This window comes from Thermobia domestica, chromosome 4, assembly GCF_964235325.1.
Source record: "Thermobia domestica chromosome 4, izTheDome1.hap1.1, whole genome shotgun sequence".
NCBI lineage: Eukaryota > Metazoa > Arthropoda > Insecta > Zygentoma > Lepismatidae > Thermobia > Thermobia domestica.
Genome location: NC_137457.1, coordinates 219,538,085 through 219,558,362, shown reverse-complemented (window position 1 = coordinate 219,558,362; position 20,278 = coordinate 219,538,085). Strand labels below are relative to the sequence as shown.

The 20,278-nt window shown below is 34.6% G+C and overlaps 1 protein-coding gene across 1 annotated transcript; it reads right to left on the bottom strand.

The window, feature by feature from the left end:
• Positions 1–3,102: 3,102 nt before the first annotated feature.
• Positions 3,103–10,622, bottom strand: LOC145683445 (armadillo repeat-containing protein 3-like). Its single transcript, XM_081754784.1, has 2 exons — positions 10,488–10,622; positions 3,103–5,738 (listed from the first exon to the last, which is right to left on the bottom strand). The coding sequence occupies exon 2, from the start codon at positions 5,709–5,711 to the stop codon at positions 3,216–3,218; it is 2,496 nt and encodes an 831-aa protein (XP_081610910.1). The 5' UTR covers positions 5,712–5,738; positions 10,488–10,622; the 3' UTR covers positions 3,103–3,215.
• Between the last annotated feature and the right edge of the window lie 9,656 nt (positions 10,623–20,278).

Below are 20,278 nucleotides of genomic sequence, written 5' to 3'. Positions count from 1 at the left end.
ACAGATCAATATATACCCGGGTTCGATTCCCGGCGGGAGCTCATGTGGTTCGGATTCCACGTTAATCAGTAGGTCCACGTCTCATATAGCATCGCTGCTGAAAGGGACGCTAAACTAAAATCAACTCAACTCAACAGATCAATATAGCGCATACGTTAATTGCTGTTAATATAATTAAACATTTGAGAAAAATATTTCTCAGCACTAACTATTATAAAGCCCTGCTAATAAAGACATCAAAAGCTTTATTTATAATATTTGCACACGAAAAAAAAAAGTGAAACAGAGCATTTTTGAGAAGAATGCCCTCAATCAGTCAACCAGCTATTATGATCCGTGTAGCAATTCTACATGTCTCAACATATACGTTACGCTAAGCATAATTTTCGTTTAAAAAAAAATGAACATTTTTTCCTGATACGCTACAGGTCCTGTTAGCGTCTGAACGTATACCTAGTATAAACCGAGCCTGAGATAGGCTGGAAACATCGGTCCCATGCATAATACGCGCAAGTTACATATAGTTTTAATAGGGATAGCTAAGAGAAATTTTTGAGGGAGATGGGTAAAGTAATCCAAACAGGTTTGGATTGGCTTAGAATAACATCCAGTGGTTGTTTGGACCCTGTAACTAGCTATAAAATTCCTAGTGATTGAGCCTTTCAGAAAATATACCTCAGAATACTGAAGGTTACCTAGTGGTGATATTGAGTAAGTTTTCGCTATCTGTAATATTTTGACAATTTTTAAACAACAACAACAACTGTACTGTTCATAAGTGTAGGAAATCTTGTACAGGGTGTCCATAAAGTCTAGGTACGTGTGAAAAAACACATTTTAGTTAATTTAGTGGTAATGAATAACATTTTCAACATGATTTCCGTGCTGTTCAATGAATAATTTGATGCGCTTTGCAAGATTAAGGTAAACTCGATAGAATAGGTCTGAATTGCCGTCGATTTCAGCACACTGACTGATAATGCGTTCTGTCAGGTGGTTTAAATTTCTAATCTTCATTTAGTAAGCTTTCTCTTTCAGCATATCCCAGAAAAAGATATCGAGGGGAGAAAGGTCTGGCGAACGAGGATATCACTCCACATGACCTCTTCTCCCAATCCAATGAGGAAAATTTGTCATTCAACCAATCTCTAACAGCTGCAGCAAAATGGGCAGGGGCCCTATCCTGCTGCAACCAGTCTGGAAGTCCCTCACCCAAACGCTCAATTTGAGGTATCAATTTGTCTCTCAGCATGTTCAGATAAGTCTCACCCGTTACATGTTCATCAAAGAAGAAAGGTCCTAGCATATGAGCTTTCTACAAACCACACCATCACTTTTTGGCAGCCCTGCAGTTTGGATGGACTCACCTAATATGGATTGCCTCGAGACCAGATCGAAGATTTTGTCTATTAACTTCAGCATTGACAAAACACAGCTTCATCCAGTGGCGGATTCAGGGAGCGTCGCCCCCCCCCAAAGAGGAAACTTTTTAAATTTTATATATAAACAAAACCCATCCCAGAGTTTGGAGCTCTTAAAAGTAGCTCTAAGTAGCAGTATTACCACCCACCGCCCCCTAGAAGTCCGTCCTGGATCCGTCCCTGGCTTCATCACTGAACAAGAGACAGTCTTTAGTAAAATTGTTATTTTCATCCAATTTATCTGCAAACCTTTCACACATCTGCATGCGTCTATCGGGGTCATCTTCATTTAAGTGATGCAATATTTTTACTTATACAAGGGAAACTTTTTCTCTGCCAGGATTTTGTGGATGGTTGACCTTGGAAGACCCAACTCCGTGGATGTCCGACGAAGCGATTTCTTTGAGCTAGCACAAACCTTAGCCAAGACAGCCTCTTTTGCTTCGTCTGAAGTCTTTGGTCGTCCGGAACTAGTTTTTTTCCAACACACTGCCTGTTTCTTTAAACTTTCTGATTAATTTCCCGACGGCAGTAAAACAAATAGGTTGACAATGAAAATGTCGAAGGTTCAATTCTTCCGCAATTTTGCGATACGACCTTTCTTCTCGTCCACTTAAGAGTATACCAACTCGACTCGTTCTTCTTTAGACAGAGCCATCATTCAATCTGAAAAAACCGAAACAACTTATTAGAATTCCCTATGTACCCAAACTTTATGGACACGCTGTAGAATGGCTCTGTCCGTCTGTCGATAGATGCCAGGACAGTATTGTAAGGTGAGCACGGTGGGCGCCGACCAATATCATGTTCGGATGAGCATCTTAGGAATATCGAGGAATCAAACGCTTCGGAAAGTGTTCGTGCCATTATAGACGAGTTAGCCATACACCATACTATTGGCGTTTGGCATCTCCGTGCAATCAGTTAGGTGAAAAAGTTAAGACTCATGTGTACGACGTGAGTTGACAGCTGGCCAACAAAAAATTGCCGTCTAGAGGTGTGCAGTTCTCTGAGTGCTTGCATCGGACTGTCACTTAGATGAAAAACAGATCCGCTATGACAATGATTGGATCGTGATAAACGTGCAGTATAGTTTCCTAAACCACCTCTCCACCCACAGAAACTATTGTTGTAGTGGTATAGTGGTCTATGGTCAGATTGATCCATTATGCCTTTCTTAGGTAAGGTAAAACCATCAATGCATATAATTACAGTGTTGAACCTTTTGAAATGCACCTCAAACTAGTCAGCAACCACTCATCAATGGTCAACAAGCATGGTATCCTCACGTTGCAAGACAATACTGTCGTGCAAAGGACCGTGCAGGTTTCTCCATGAATTGCAGTATGAAGCACTTCCTCATCCACCCGTACTCTCGTTCATCTCTCCCACTAACTCCTACCTCTTCCATCATCTCGATCACTTCTTGAGAGGGAAAGCCTTCCTTGACGATTCAACGTACAGTAAAGGACTTCGCACCGTAAGACTCCAGCCTTCTTTCGGCACCTAATCCAATAGTTGGTTGAGCGATGGTAAAAGTATGTGGTTGCAGACGGCAACTATTTTAATTAACCGGGTATTGTAGTTTTCCTTCTTTCTTTTCTTTTGTCTTTTTACTTTGGAAATGATGCACTTGGGTTAGACATTTCATTCGCACCAATCTAATACAATAAAAGTGAAATAGTTTTTAAATTTATTTTATTAACCGTATTAAAACTTTTCTAGGGTACTAAATACAAAGAAAACAAAGATATTCAAAAAGTGACTGAATAAAAAATAATGAATAAAAGGAAGTCAAGAACCAGTATACGCACGGGCTTCTGGCGAATCCAGAGGAATTAAAAGACCGACATCAAAAATTAAATCAATTACATATAGTTCTTTTACTTCTTTCTGACGTCCTTTTATGTCAATCTCAGTCATAGCTTCTATTTCAATCCACATTTGACCACTTTCTCCACGAACAAGAGAGCATGGGAAACCAACTCGGTCTGCGAGAACCTTAAAGAGCATTGACCGATGCTCGCGGCCGCCTATTTTGATAAATCCTAGCGGAATCATATTCCTCCCAGTTTCATTTCTAATGTCCTTGAGATGACTCTGAAGAATATTCTCATTAGTAAAATCTATATTTAGACTTGGACCGGACATTCTATCACTAACAAATTTAGCAATCAACTTTGCCTGTTCTTTTATATCGATTATTGCTTTCAAGTTTTCTCTCAGCTGATTCACATAAGATATCAGGTGACTATCGATAGATAGTGTGCCATAGTTGTTTAATTCTTCTAATGGTAACATTTGTATTGAAACAGAACCAGGCTTACCTTTAGCACGGCTTTGTTTGCTTTTGGATTGCGCAACATTTAAACTTTTAACACTTCCTTTTCCGCTTCTAGGTTCCGATGTATTATCACTATCTGTAGGTTCAGGAGGAGGGAGGAAGTTGGTAGTGTATATGCGATGAACAGGATTAACTCGAGATGCTAAAATGTTATTGAGCATTTTATAATCATATTTATACTTAAAAGACGGTGCAACATAAAATCCTGAATTCGTTCTTTCAGTGAAATCTAAACGACCAGTTACAGAAAATTTTACAGAAGGATCACACTTCAAAAGTGCCTCAACAGTTGTGTCCCACGAAGGAGGAACTCCTTGCATAGACCGCTGCTTTAACATTTCATCCACAGCATTCGTTTTGGCCAAACTTAAACCTATATCCTTATCTATAGCTCCTAATTGAATTACCATCAAGGCTGCATGCTTCAGAGAAAAGTTAGGTTCTTTCAAACATTTGGTAATTATCTTTGGTGCTGAAGAATCTAAAAATAACTTGCGAAAAGATGACTCACAAAGAAAGCCACCAAATGTTGAACAAGCTTCGGTTTTAGCAGCTAAATTTCCATTTCTAATTAATGAAAGAAGTACATTTATAAGAGATCTTTTTGTCAACCTGCTACGAAGGTCACAATCCTTTGACCATATCTGCAAACAGGCTAATAAAGTGATGGTGATTTCTTCAGTGACAGAACCAGATAAAGTAGTTATAATATCATCTAATAATTTTTCTTCCAACACAGAAGACATAAATGGCAGACCTCTTTTTGACAAAGCTTGCAGTGCTAAACTTGCAGCTTGTCGTACATTGGCTGCTTTGTTACTGTCCTTAATAATACCAATTAAATCTGCAACTGAGCCAGACATAAATATGTTGTTTAAAGCAGCAGAATGCCTAGACATAGCAACTAGTCCTTTACATGCCAATTCAGTTAATCGGTTGTCGTTCTTCAGAAGAGAAACCATAAAAAGGTCGAATTTCTGGATATACAATGGATTAAGTAAAACCTCGAGTCGAGCTAAAGCAACATTAACTTCTATTGCCTTTTCTTTTAATGTTGGATCTTCACACGATTGGATATAACAAACTAGTTTTGAAAGTCCTCCAATACGGAAAATATATTCTGCGTGGTCCTTGTTGTGAAGAAATCCTCGAATAATTCTTAACATTGGTAAATGTGTTTGTACCACTTTTTCAGTCTCTAAAAGCATCAGTATGTCTTTGAGTCCACCAATAGAGCGAAATCGTGACTGCATGTCGCTATAACTTGTCAGTAGCTCCAGAAGCTTTAGAACTGCTTCTTCAACTTCTATGCAGTTTTTTGGAAGCTGTAAAAGTGTTTCAAAATCAAATTTGGAATTGTTTTGAAAGGCAGAAATACCTAGTGGATCTCCCAAAACATGAATTAAGATATTGATAGTGTTAAGTTGAACATCTGGATCTTCAGTATATTTAAGTAAACGCATACATACATTTAAAAAATCAGTATTGATAATTTTATCTGTCCCCGATGGACTAACAGTAATCCAAAACAAAATATTTGATAAATATTCTTGCAAAATAACATCTTCTTCTGTGTACAAACTGTCAACGAAGATACAAATTCTACCAGGTTCGTCAATTAATTCATTCCTCACTTCCGAAATCTGCGACAGAAGAGCTGTTAGTTTAGCAGCAAAACGTCTTATATAAAGGTCTTCATGGAAAATTAATGGTAAAAGTGGCTGAAGCACTTGCACGATGTATAGAGTGTGCAGGTTAACCTCCAACTTTTCAGCGTAGATTTCCAATGAATGTACTGCTTTCATAACCACGGCATCCTCTATGCTCTTGAAGGTTAGAATAAGCGTCTTTCCTTCTTTTATCTCAATTCGAATGCGGTCAAATACATTTTTTGTTGTTACATTCCTGTCTTCTCGCTCTTTGCTTGGTAGATTCTTTAGTTTCATCTTTGTGTCTCCAAGGTGTTTTCAATTCTGAAATATAAATGTAGATATAATATATAATGGGAAACAATAGACAAATAATTTGTTATTATGATAGACATACAAAGATTCCATAATGTAATTAGCGTTTAACGAAAAAAAAAATTAGACATATGCCAATCTATTGATCTTAATGAATGAACAAAACGATGTACGTAGATCTAAAAGCTCGTGTGTAGTTTCCGAGAAAAGACCATTAATTCGTAAACCTAAAACTCTATGCTGCACCAGAATCATACCACTTACTGAGATGAAACTGGTACTGAAATCAATGTCGACTCGTACCATATCTGCAATAGGTGCATTTGCACTAGGCGTCAAGTTTCGAGGGGCGGCAAAATCTGTCATAACTATATTATTGAAAATAAATATTTCTTGTTAGAAATAGACTTCAGGATTAATAGTAGTTAAATTTCTATTAGAATACTACATTCATAAATAATGTTAAGGTTGTATTAGTTTAAAGTTACATGGACAGTGCTAAAGCAAATGCTAAAACAATCCCAGCATGAATTGCTTGATTGTTTTCAAATACAAGAACTCAATTCTCGAACAGTAACGAACATCTGTTCCATTTAGTTAGTTATCACAGTTTTGAAGTGAAAATTAGCCTTGTCTTTGTCACAAATAAGTTTTTTTTTTTTTAATCAATGGTTGAAACAATTTTTCTTTTTAATTTTTTAACAGATGTAGAAGGAAACTCGAGATATAAAGATAAAAGAACTAGTTGCTCTGTAATTGAAAACTGATATATTGAGATTAAAGCTCGATATTGAATTCTATAAAAAGGATTACCATCTTTTTGTTTGCTTTATCTTTCACTAACATAATAGATGGTTATTTAAATAGAAAAATAGACACAACGAGTTTGTATTTGTAATACCTTTCTGAGTGCAAGTGCACTTTCCCTCCCCTTCGTTGTTCATGATGGGGTAGCATACTTAAAATCGTGATTTGTTCTTTCTGGAGAAAGAAGGCAACAAATGAAGTCATTGCATAGGTGGCAAATTCCCTAAGGCCGGCCCTGCGTGAAATATACTCTTATTAAACTAATCATTGGCATTATAACACTAAGAAGACGACAGTACATGCTATGGTAAATGAGATTTAATCTAAATTATCATTAAATCTTAAAGTTTAATTTCCGTTTAACTCAAATATAGTCCAAGTATAAGATACTATCAGATTGTAGATCACATTAAATTGAACAAGATAATATGCTTGAAGGTAAACTCTCATGTGCAGATTTCAAGAAAATAAAAACCGAACTTTTTTGTGGCGCTAAAAGCATTTCGTTCGTTGCTGATAATAATTGACAGTTTGTATTTTGCTGGAAGAAATTGTCATTTATCTATTGCATACGTAGCAAAACACATTATTAACTAGCAGATCGTTCGACTTTTCCTAACGGCCTATGTTTTTTACGCCATATCGCGAGAGTAAGACAAAAATTATCTGCAATTTTGACATAACTCTTTTACATTGTTCATTGATCTCTGTCCTCGTTTATTTTATTGTTGTGCTGTGAAATCTTGATCCTAATTCCTCCATTTGTCTTCCTTTGTTGCAGATAGATCATGGCCGCTACATTAGAAGTTTGCATCAAACAGGAACAACGAGCAGTGATCCAGTTTTTGTGGTTGGAAAGTGTATCATGAACCATGGCTGAGTTCCAGACATGTACCACTTCATCAATAGTCACTCGTCTGTCTAACAAGAACAATGTCACGTGCACAGTCAATGTTGTCATCATTATATCTCCGGCTCCTTGTGCGTAACATGTGTGCGAACATTTTTGAATTTTTCAATCCATTCGTAGTTGCTCCATTGCGGCAAGATACTGTTCCCGTATTGTGCCGAAAGTCTTTGATGGATACACTGATACACCTTTCTACCACAAAAACCGGATCACTGCTTGTTGTTTCTCTTTGGTATAAACTTCTAACGGAGCGGCAATCATGACTACAACAGCAGCATAACAATAAAATAAACGAGGACAGAGGTCAATATAAACAGTGTAAGAAGAGTTGTCAAAATGGTGAATAATTTTTGACTTACCCTCGTACTTGTAAAATGCTGTCTAATAATAGAGTCATATATTTACGATATTCCGTATTTTCACGTATAAAATACTATTTTTTTTTTAATTGTATCTCTCTGCCCCCCACCACCACAACGAAATAATTGGCGTTGAAACAGCATCATAAAACTAAGTGTACTTTCATAAAGAAACTGCGTAAACTAGAAAACGATATGTTAATATGCTCAGGAATTTTAACAATCATTTCATTGACTTGAAATTCTGATTCCCTAAAATGCCTTTCATTTACAAGCTTTCGGCTCTCCCCTGGAGCCTTGTTCCCGTAGGATAAAACTACAAGAAAAAGAAATGAAAACATCAAGAAAATATCAAGGAACGGACTCATGAGTCACGAAAGAAAAGTGTAGAAACGCCTTGTCGATTGCTGCCGGTAACTTATCAAGTGAATATGTAACAAGGCAGTATTTAGCGTGTAACTGGCAGCAATCGACAAAATGTTTCTGCACTGCTCTTTCCCGGTGAGTTCGTTTCCTTATATTTTCGTGATACTTTTTTATTTTTATTTTTTATTTTTAACTCTTACTTTCATCCTCCAGAAACAAGGCTCTAGCAAAGAACGAAAAGCTTGGAAGTGCAAGAAATTTTCAGCAATCAGAATTTTAAGTAAGTGGAAACAATATGATGAATCAACAGATATGAATATAAATATGATCTTTTTTTCGATGTTCGCAGGAAAATAAAAAAACTCTGAACAATCTTCAATATTTACTTATACTTAGAACCTTCATGTTCTCAAAACTACTTCAGATGTGGTTTTAGTGTAATTTCCTTTAAATATTTTCAATTTAGATTAGGATTTGGTTTTAAATATCTGGGCTTTCGGCATCTATGGCTATGTTTGCTCGTCACGTATGAGGTGATCATACTATCCGAGGAAATGAAAAGAGGGAAGAATTGGGAAACGGATGAAGCCGCCTAGGACCTGTTTGTTAGGTATGAATGAGAAAAACCCAGAAAAACCTCACGCAGAATGGCTGGGCTATAAAACCTTTTATCCTTTTTCGACCGAGTGTTCCCACCGGGAATCATCTTCAATTTAGAGTATGTTCTATAAACACGATGCTATTCGCTCTTAGTCCACGTATCAAATATTTTACAACCAATAATTAAGGTAGTCATTTGTTGAACTTAAATTTTATTTCACGTTATATTATGTAATATAATTAAATTGTTATTGCTATAATACACAAACTGTTATTTTTGGTGAAATTGGAAGAAAATTAATTAATCGGCAATAGTAAACAGGAAAACTCAATTGAATATGGTGGGCTCTTTTGTAAACTCATTCATTGTAATAAATTATTAGAGGGGATCATGAAATACCGGTATTCAGACTGAGTATTATGTCCATATATTTAAAATTCAATATGATTATGTTTTTTAACTGCTCTGATTAAGTTTCCTGCTAGTGTAGCAAAAGCAAGAGATGACGTTTACAATATCAGGTGGACTCAAAACTTAAGCTGAAGTGACTATGAGCTGACACGAGGAAGTGTTCCACCATATTTCTCCATATTTCAGTCTATGATTCACTCGAAACTCTACTTTTTCTTTTTCTTTTCTTTCCTTTTTTTTTTTTAATTCATCAAATTCTTTGAAAATACAGGAAGTTCATAAAATATAAGAAAATTGCGAACACAGTGAACATTATCAAACTCTGCTTAACTCAATAGATGTAACGTTAACTTACTTTGACAGTGCTTCATTGAGTTCATTCGTACTTTGGATAAAATAAAGTGAAACATTGTTACTTCATTGTCATATTACTTATATTACTTCATTGTAGAAATAGGATTCAGAAAGGTGATAATTACAATAAAATTTTATCCTGTCAACTCTTCATATTAACGTGTTACATAAAAAGTTAATATATTTCGGGCAAATCTCAAAACAAATGCATTAAATAATACACAGGCAAAGTCACGTATGTTGTTTATCTTTCTGTTTCATGAGCGTGGGAATAGATTTGTCGAACACACGAATAGACTTGTTGTGTAGCACGCGTGAGTAAGATTTGCTTCTACCAATCTCTACTTTGAGCTTCCTCTTACGCTAGACAAAACTTCCAAATATTTAAGACGTTGACTGCCACAGCAAAATCGGGTAAAATGCATCATCGGGCCATTTTTATTGGAGGAAAATATGTATCAAAATGATCAAATAATTTGTGCAAAAAAATTTTCAGAAGTCGGAAATCAAGGATACCGAACATCTTTCTCAGGCCGTAGAATATATTTCTCCATTTAGACCTATGTGCTTCTGCATCACCGATGACTCGCACGGCTTCAAATACAGAGATGCAATGCGTGTAAATGATATATGATGCACATGCCTCTGCGAAGTAAGGCCACGTAAATCATTGGTGATGCACATGACAGTCAACCAATATACAAAATATTTCATGAAAATTTCCAAGAAATATCCTTTCAACATCAACTGTAAACATCTTTCACATTCTTATTAATAACATTGGAAAATCTCCTTCTGTATATTTGAGTGTCTAAATTACTTAGATTCTTTTTTATAGTTATTTTTAATTATTGTTTACAAGTTATTTCCTTTACACTACTGAATAAGTTCATGAGATTTTAGTTTCAATTCTCATCCAATTACCATTGATGTCAGATCAATTTACTTACAAGTGTACCAGAACACACTGAGATATCTTCTATAGATCTACTGGATGTTAATCTTCATACGTCAAGTTAGGAAACGTCAAAGTTTAAGTGACTTTTAATCTTTTTCTCTTTTTTGTTGCTTTCAGTGCGTCTAATATTTATTGGTGCTTCTCGTATTACTGCGGAAACTTTTTTATGTGTAAAAAGTATGATCTCTTTTTACACATTGTTTACCTATTAACAATATAATTTAATTATTAATTATGCACATTTTTTAAATTAATATTCCGTAGTGATATTATGATTGTACAAAAAATGTGGTTGAGTATTTAATTAATTTAATTCCATTTCAGATATACAATAACATTATGTGTTTCTATCGATGACGAAAATAATAGAAAATTGTGAACACTAAAGTTTATTTCTATATATAAATAAAGAGAGAGAGAGAGAGAGAGAGAGACAATCTTGAGCGAGTGATTGACTGACTGATCAACATCTTGGCCAAACCTTAAGCTAGAAACTTGAAATTTGGACAGGGCATAGGATAAAGACTGTAAACCTTTGTTCTATAAGTTGGAAATTATGACTGCTTTTAATTTGTGTATATATATAGTTCACACAGTTTCAAATACAAAGATGCAATGCCTGGGAATCATATATGATGCACATGGCTCTGGGAAGTAAGGCCTGTATGTATCAACAGTGATGCACATGGCAATCAACTAATATACAAAATATTCAATGGAAATTTTCCAAAAAATCTTTCAACATCAAGGAGATATAACGTTCTAGAACATGTAAAACAAAATATATCAGATATGCAGCGTAGACCAGATATTCATTCATATAATATAAGATCTGCGAAACAAATTGAAATATCGTATAGCAAACTGTCAAAAATTTAAAATAGGTGCCTTCCATTTCAACTCACGCAAAAAAATATAAAATTGTACCATCACCATCTCAGATATTGTTGAAACTTCTTTTATAGCAACTAGACATGTTTTTAAGAGACCCATATTTTTTTGTTTTGTCGAAAAAAAAAATTCCCGCCAAGTAATGGGCCATCAAAGACGGGGAGTACAATTTATGAATTGTAGAAGACATGGAAAATGGTCAACTTCGGAGCCTCACCATTCGGCTATGGAGACAGGTAGAGTTATAATTCTTGTTGTGGTATGTACATAGGGATATAAATATATATATATTTTATTATAGTTTGGTTTGCGCATGCGTATCTTTTTGTACATAAATTAACAAATGAACGTCAATTTATCTGAAAAGTCGAAGTTTGCGAATTTTTTTCGAGCACTTCCGGTTCGAATTTTAAAATTCTGTTTTCACGATTGGTAAGACTACGGTTACCCGCTTTCCGAAAAAAAATTTGTATCGCTTCTGTGTGCAACCGTTTTGTCGCAAAAAATTCGAGAAATTGTAAAATTTTCAAAAATCGCCATTTTTGGGCGCCATTTTCTCGAAAACACCATCTTTTAAAATTCTGAAATTTTGTCAGATGGTTCAGGTTTACATAAGTAATAAACACACCAAATACCATTCTCGACCAATGCTTCATGAATTAACTGCAGCCTTTTAAAGTTAGCGAAGTTTCGTTAACTTTGATGTCACAGTTAGCAACACTGGGAACAATAAAAGTGCAATGATTTGATGATGTTTGTGGTTCACATTCATTAAATGAAGAATAAAAGGTTTTCTTGACTGTTTTTGTCATTATTTTGATCAAGAAGGCTCTCTGAAATAGTAAAATGAGCCTCCCCCTACTCCTCCGTTTTCTTAAACCGTAATAATCTGAGGTGGAGATTACGATTACGAAACGCACAAATTTCATGTTCACTTACTTAAAATGGTCTTCGGAAACAAAATTTCACTGATTTTTTTTTATTTCTTTATTTTTTACATGGACCAATCATTTGCTTGATTGGTGTCTAATAGCATTTAACCGTGCAGGTGCTCCAGTAGGTGTTGGCTCACTCACAACTTGTCCAGGAGTGGATCTAGGGGGAAGAAACTTTATTATTTTATATATAAATAAAACCGATCTCAGAGTTTGGAGCTCGTAGCTCTAAGTAGCAGTATACCCCACCCCCTTTCCAGAAGTCCGTCCTGGATCCGCCCCTGCGTAGCACATTGTCTATAGTCACAAATGCTGAACGTCCATGTGGAAGCATAAACAGCACTTCGACTTCACGTAATTCATGATTTATTCATAATATTTCTGCTACGCACCACTGGTTATCATACATATACCCGGTATGTATGTAACAAAAGTTCTTTTTTGCAGATTTCTTAAATCTAAACTTTGAATTGCAGAAGTTCGATTTTGGGGGAAGCATGAAGTTAGTTCATGGTGACCCGTTACTGCAATAAAAACTTTGCCATTTTCCGAAAGCCAAAGATGACTTCGTTGAATACCAGTTACCGGTCGCATACTTTCCCTTTTTTTCTTCCGGAAGTCGTCGAATTCAGTTCCAGGCAACAAAACGAGAGTAATACCCGGAGTTTGTACTTGCATTATACTCACGAATTCTTCTGCGGTTTTAGTGGAGGCGCGGTGGCTCAGTGGTAGAGCGTTCACCTCCGGTGCTTGGGGTCTCTGGTTCGATCCCAGATCGCGCCGTGTGGGCTTTGTGGTGGACAAACACCGTGCTCGTGGGTTTTCTCGGAGTTATCCCATTTTCTCCCACTTTCTGCATTTCATTCATTTCTCATAACCACAGTCTCCTTTAGCGTAACCGGCATAACCGTGGGACGTAAAACTTAAAGATTGCATTTCATTTTTTTTCTTCTGCGGTTTTAATACTGTGTATCTGTATTTGCCTAAGGTTATGCCGCGTTGCCACATTCTTTACACCTCCCCCCCCCCCCTTAGTACCGTCGCAGAGACCATGCATGGCCGGTTTCACTGCAAAACCACTGCTTTATTGGATCTGTCTGCATCTCAAACATCTTAAATCGATTTTTAAAGTGGGATGCAGCGCCATCAGAAATCACTGACACGGTTTGGGAAATTGTAGACACTTAATTTCTCGTATTCAAACCTTTTTCTATAAAGTATATTTTCGCTCTTGTCTATGGCTATGAGTACATGAGCCGAATCGTGTGTTTTATCGTCGTTTATTACAACAAAACTGTCAGTTGTTTCATATTCCGGTGGTAACTCTGAATTTCACTTTGCAGAATAACAGTCCAGTTTTCAGCGAAGTCCACATGAAGTAAAATAGAATTTGTATCTTGAAATTTTATACGGTGCTTTTCGGTAGCAATTAATTCTTGATGTAGCCCTGAATTACAATTCTTAAAGTTAAACAAGCAATGTACGATACGAAAACAGAAAGTGTCAGTTTTTTAGCAAGATTTTCACTTTCATTTTCATCAGGATCAATAATTAAAGATTCCACACTTATTCCTTCCACTCCAGGACATTCACCACATTCTTGAAGAAGATAGTTGTCATTTTCTACGGATCATAGTACTAAAGGAAATAGGTCACTCATGACAGCTTCAATACAGGCTGCACCTTTGATTTGTAGCAACGCAGTAGCAGCTAACTTAAAATTTGCACAATACACACACACACACACACACGTACATACACACTTCCCTCGCAGGTTGCGGACTGACCCACTTTAGTCGAATACTGTAAAATTCCGAGTGACCCATTCTTATGTTGGGATTATTCTGTTTAAAAAGTCAGTAAACTTCTTTGGAACGCGTAAGAAAACGTTTCGATTTTTTAAACTTTTTGTCCTTTTTCGATCACTGTAATGACATTGCACTTAATTGAGACTTTGTCTGGAGCATTCCAAATCATCACTGAGGTAATAGTAGTTCAGGCTTTTTGTAGATCATCAGAATTTATTGGATGGCAATTTCAAGTAAACTTAAAATTTGTGTGTTTCGTAATCGTAATTTCCACCTCAGATTATTTCGGTTTAAGAAAACGAAGGCGTAGGGGGAGGCTCATTTTACTATTTCAGAGAGCCTTCTTGATCAAAATAATGACAAAAACAGTCAAGAAAACCTTTTATTCTTCATTTAATGAATGTGAACCACAAACATCATCAAATCATTGCACTCTTATTGTTCCCAGTGTTGCTAACTGTGACATCAAAGTTAACGAAACTTCGCTAACTTTAAAAGGCTGCAGTTAATTCATGAAGCATTGGTCGAGAATGGTATTTGGTGTGTTTATTACTTATGTAAACCTGAACCATCTGACAAAATTTCAGAATTTTAAAAGATGGTGTTTTCGAGAAAATGGCGCCCAAAAATGGCGATTTTTGAAAATTTTACAATTTCTCGAATTTTTTGCGACAAAACGGTTGCACACAGAAGCGATACAAAAATTTTTTTCGGAAAGCGGGTAACCGTAGTCTTACCAATCGTGAAAACAGAATTTTAAAATTCGAACGGAAGTGCTCGAAAAAAATTCGCAAACTTCGACTTTTCAGATAAATTGACGTTCATTTGTTAATTTATGTACAAAAAGATACGCATGCGCAAACCAAACTATAATAATATATATATATATATTTATATCCCTATGTACATACCACAACAAGAATTATAACTCTACCTGTCTCCATAGCCGAATGGTGAGGCTCCGAAGTTGACCATTTTCCATGTCTTCTACAATTCATAAATTGTACTCCCCGTCTTTGATGGCCCATTACTTGGCGGGAATTTTTTTTTCGACAAAACAAAAAAATATGGGTCTCTTAAAAACATGTCTAGTTGCTATAAAAAAAGTTTCAACAATATCTGAAATGGTGATGGTACACGCTCTGCCTGAGTTGAAATGGAAGGCACCAATAGCTATACAATACAAAGTACAAAATTTATAATAGGTTACCAATACATATGCAAAATTTGCCAATTACTCAATTTAAAAACAAAGTGTATTATCTGTTAGTTACTGTACCCTATTATAATGTTAAGGAGTTTGAGGAAGATAAAAATATATTAGTATAGGTTAAGGAAAAACGAATTTAGTTGTATAACTTCATTTGATGTCTATTATCTGTGTAAAGACTTAATGACAATAAAATATTCTATTTATGACTTGAGGTATCACTAAGAAAGGTTTCTGGAAATTTTTACGAAGAAAGGGGGAATAGGAGTGGCAATTATTTTGCTATCATAAATGTCCATATATCGGTATCTTTGAAGGTTAGAAACATTAAATTTGGTATATGGAGTTCTCATTTGAAATAATTAGACACGTGTTTAAGCGAATATATACATATATATATATATATATATATATATATATATATATATATATATATATATATATATATAGAGAGAGAGAGAGAGAGAGAGAGAGAGAGAGGGAGATAGATAGATAGATAGATAGATAGATAGATAGATAGATAGATAGATAGATAGATAGATAGATAGATAGATAGATAGATAGATAGATAGATAGATAGATAGATGACCTAGAAGATAAGAAAAAGGGGAGAAAAGGTAAAAGAGGGGGTTACCATTATTATAAATTTCCCTTATCTCGGAATCTCTTAAGGTTAGAAACATAGAATTCAATGTTTTGGACTTTTCATTTAGAATGATTAGATACTTGTTTCAACGTTTTTTGACGTTTATCCTTGGAAGAAATAACAGATTTGGGAAGAAAGAGGGAAGGGTTTTGCAATTATTTATTATGATAAGAAGTCCATACCTCCAAATCCCTTATGGTAAGAGATATGACATTCGATGTTTGATATTTATCCTAGAAGTGAAGAAACGAGGTGAAAAGAAACAGGGATAGGGTTTGAAATGATTGTAATAAAATGCTCTTTAAAACTTAAGAATTGAAATTTGGTATTCGAATTTTTCATCTAAAATAATTAAATACGTGTTTCATTGTTTTTATATTCTTGACCTCGAATGACAGAAAAAGGACTGGCACTGCTTTCTTAAGATGCCTACACGAAACGTCCAAATTTTGTTCGAGACTTTCAGCTGAGACAAATTCTATATGGAGGTTCTAGAGGGAAGAATGCAAGATATTGCCCACAGTAACACGTTGGGACATTTTCTAGTAAAAATATATTCTTCCATTTCATTCATTTCTTTTCTCACATTTTTTTCCTGTCCTTTCAGAGGTTCTTTTCATTTTTCAATAGTGAAGTATACTTGTGTTGCGAAATATAGTGATATTATAACAATATTACTCACTATAAAATCAGATATTAGTATGAATTTTATATTGTTCGTCAACAATATCTGAACAACAAATCATATGTCAAGCAAAGCAAGCAAATATTTACTAAAATTATCTCTTCTTTACATGCATGTTCAAATTACATAATTTGGTTTGAAGTATCATAATTTTGTCTTTTCTTTTACTGCATTATGTACAAACCAGACTATAGGAATATTGTAATAAAAGAAACACTGACCAAAGCTTCAACACACACTGTATTTTAAATTATAATATGTAACGGTTTCGGGTATCTAACATATCCTTCCTCAGACACTATAGAACATAAATCTTTATTTTTCTATAGTGTCTGAGGAAGGATATGTTAGATATCTGAAACCGTTACATATTATAGTTTAAAATACAGTGTGTGTGTTGAAGCTTTGATCAGTGTTTCTTTTGTTACAATATTCAATCCAAAGCCATGGATAGTCTTGCTATAGGAATATTCTGCATAACGTAGTTAATTGGATTCAGGGAATGTCCGTACTAAGCAAAATCGCATTGTTCGAAATCTATTTACAACCTAACCTACTCTAAGCTAGTCACCATCCTCCATAGGAAGGCTAATTGGATTAGACACATCATGCAAAATTGTCTTCTTCATACTGTCATAGAGGGAAAGATGAAAGCAAACCAAGGGGTACGAAGAAGAACACAATTGATCGATGATTGAAAAATAGAAGAAAATGTTGGTACTAAAAAGAGGAAGCTGAAGATCGAAAATATTTGAGAAACATTTCCAGACTCAAACCTAAGAAAAAAAGAAAAGAAAAGGTTCATTGGCCCCAGGACCTGTCGAGAGACATAAATCTTAATAATAGTACGTGATGTATGTTTCCATTTAACTGACTTTATCTTACACTGAGTCATAATTCTTAAAATTTTAGCTAAGCTGCCTATCAAGAATAAATTGATACTGAAGTACACCCTCCTCAAGTTTTCATTATGACACTAGCAATACGACAGTATACACTTCAATTAATGAGACATAGCCCAAAATTATAATGAACTCGTAAACTTTACAGTTTGTATATTTTTGATATTGTTCAAAAACGAAATACATACAAATCGTTATATGACGTCGAGCTGAACAAAATGACATACTTGACGATAAATTCTCATGTGTACTTTTCGAGAAAAACGAAATTTTCTGGCGCCAAAAATTGTGTCATTCTTTGTCAATAATAACTGAAAACGTTTATTTTGCTGAAACACATTATTTATTTATTTAGTACTATATATGTAAAATGGTAAAAAAGAAATGTGTATTACAAAATTCAGTAGGATATCATTATGTTCATTTAAACTTAAAAAAGACCCAACCAAGTAGTATGAGACTGGAACAATAAGTTGCAGCATCTTATTAATAGGAGAGATCTTTTTAAACTTACACTAAACAAAACAGTCCAGTTTCACTAAATAACTTTCTCGAAAGTTTTGCTTGAAAAGACTGCAGTTCTTTCAGGTTTTTTCTTTTTCTTTCGTTTTTCTTCTTTGTAATATCAAAAGAATTTAAACTATACAAGACTTCTCGTAACAATAACTAGCTATTTAAAATATTAAACTGCCAACAGACGTTGGCAAAAGCAGCCAAGTGACTATTGTCGTAGTAAACAGCCCTTCGATTACCATCGAATAGTCACATCTTGTTATAAAGCGTGAAAGTACGACTACAGGAGTGAGTCCAAAAGAAAAGAATAACAATTTTAATGGATGATTTGATACCAGGTAGAAACATAGAATAAGAACGTTAACAAATGACGTGATCACTCGATCTTCATACTAGAAACAGAGAATAACAATTTTAATAAATAATCTGAGTTTTTGTACTAGGATCAAATAACAATAATTTCGTCAAATTTTCAATTTTTAACAGTTTTTGTTCTGTATGGGAAAATTTATTTTGACAGTTTTTACAAATTTTTAATTGAATCAGTAACCTTGGAAACAACGTAAGTCCAGAATACTTAATTTTTCAGGAAACAAATGGAACATTTTTTTTACACGAAAGAAAATGTAGAAATTAAAAGTGTCTTCTAAATGTGTCATAACACATGATCTGCAACATTGTTATGCGACTTACAACATTTGATATCTGTTTAAACTGGGATAATTAATGATTAAATTGTCATATTTAAGGGAAAAAAAAGAACTTGGAACTGGACTTACGCAGTTTCTAAAATTACCGATCCTATTATACGAGAAATGTCTTACTTATCTCACCACTACAGATTAATGTAATTAAGTGTTCAAAAATATATACATGTTATTATGCAACTTATGATTAATTCGTTATAGATGTTTAGACACATTTTAAATCTCTGTAAGCAGGGAGAAACACGTATTTACAGTGTGGTGGTGAAGAGAATCTTTGATTTGATCGCCTTTCAGAGATGGAATGAATAGTAGTTAGTAAATTCTGCTATTGTCTTGTTGAAGGAAAAGACCATGATCCGAGACAATTTGCAACAGTTGTAAGCAAAGAGAAGAATACATGTAGAAGAAGAAGATAAGTGTGAGAAGAATCTTTCAAACTAAAGAAGAAACCCTGCAAATCCTAGACGTGACGTTGAGGTACGTCTGAGAAAAAGTGAGTCAGTATTTTCTCACAAAACTTTAAGCTTGATATTCTGTATCGTGATATTTTTGAGCTTTTTGATAGAGTTAATACTAATCTGGTTTTACACAAAATTTCCAACAGATTTAACATTTATAGCAACTATACAAAAAAGAGTCGGAAGAATGGCTCGTTTATGGCTATTCAAAAGTTAATCTTTTAGTGGAGAAAAAAAAGAAAGTTGCTATAAATGTTAAATCTGTTGGAAATTTTGTGTAAAACCAGATTAGTATTAACTCCATCAAAAAGCTCGAAAATATCACGATACAGAATATCAAGCTTAAAGTTTTGTGAGAAAATACTGACAGCATGCTGAAGTAAGATAAGAAAATTGATTAAGCAAGAACTCCGCGGCAAGAAACCATGTTGTGCTTGTTCAAGTATGGATTTACGTAGTCGTATTTCTTCTAAACGAAGTTCACGTCGACGTTGCCAGCGTTGTCGCTGTTCCTCTTTTTTCTGCGTTTAGTTGATTGTTTTTATTTTAACACAATAATCATTTTCTTCAATGAAAGTGTTTTATATGAACTAACATATTGTAACTTCACAATATATAATACGAATAAAATGTTTGTTGCAGGACAAATAGGCACTACTCTCTCATCTTATCATTCAAGCTGTAACTACTTGCTTTTGAGGACTGAACCTCGTATTAAGTTTTCAAACTAAATTCAAAGGAATATTACGTCATTCTGTTACTCATAGCAATACAATATCAACATTTGTTACCGAAATATATCGTTCTATAAAATGTGATTTAGCAGATATTAGTATTAAACCAATCCATATTAATCAAAATGGAATGTTTGGCAACACTGACATCTCACTGGAACTTAATACATGAGTGTAGAGATAAGCAACTGGTTTTGGAATAAGTGCAATGCTTGTGTGAAGAGAGAACTTAAATGCAAATTTATGAGCTTAATAAAAGCAAGGAAATACATTATTAGATTTCGTAATATAAAT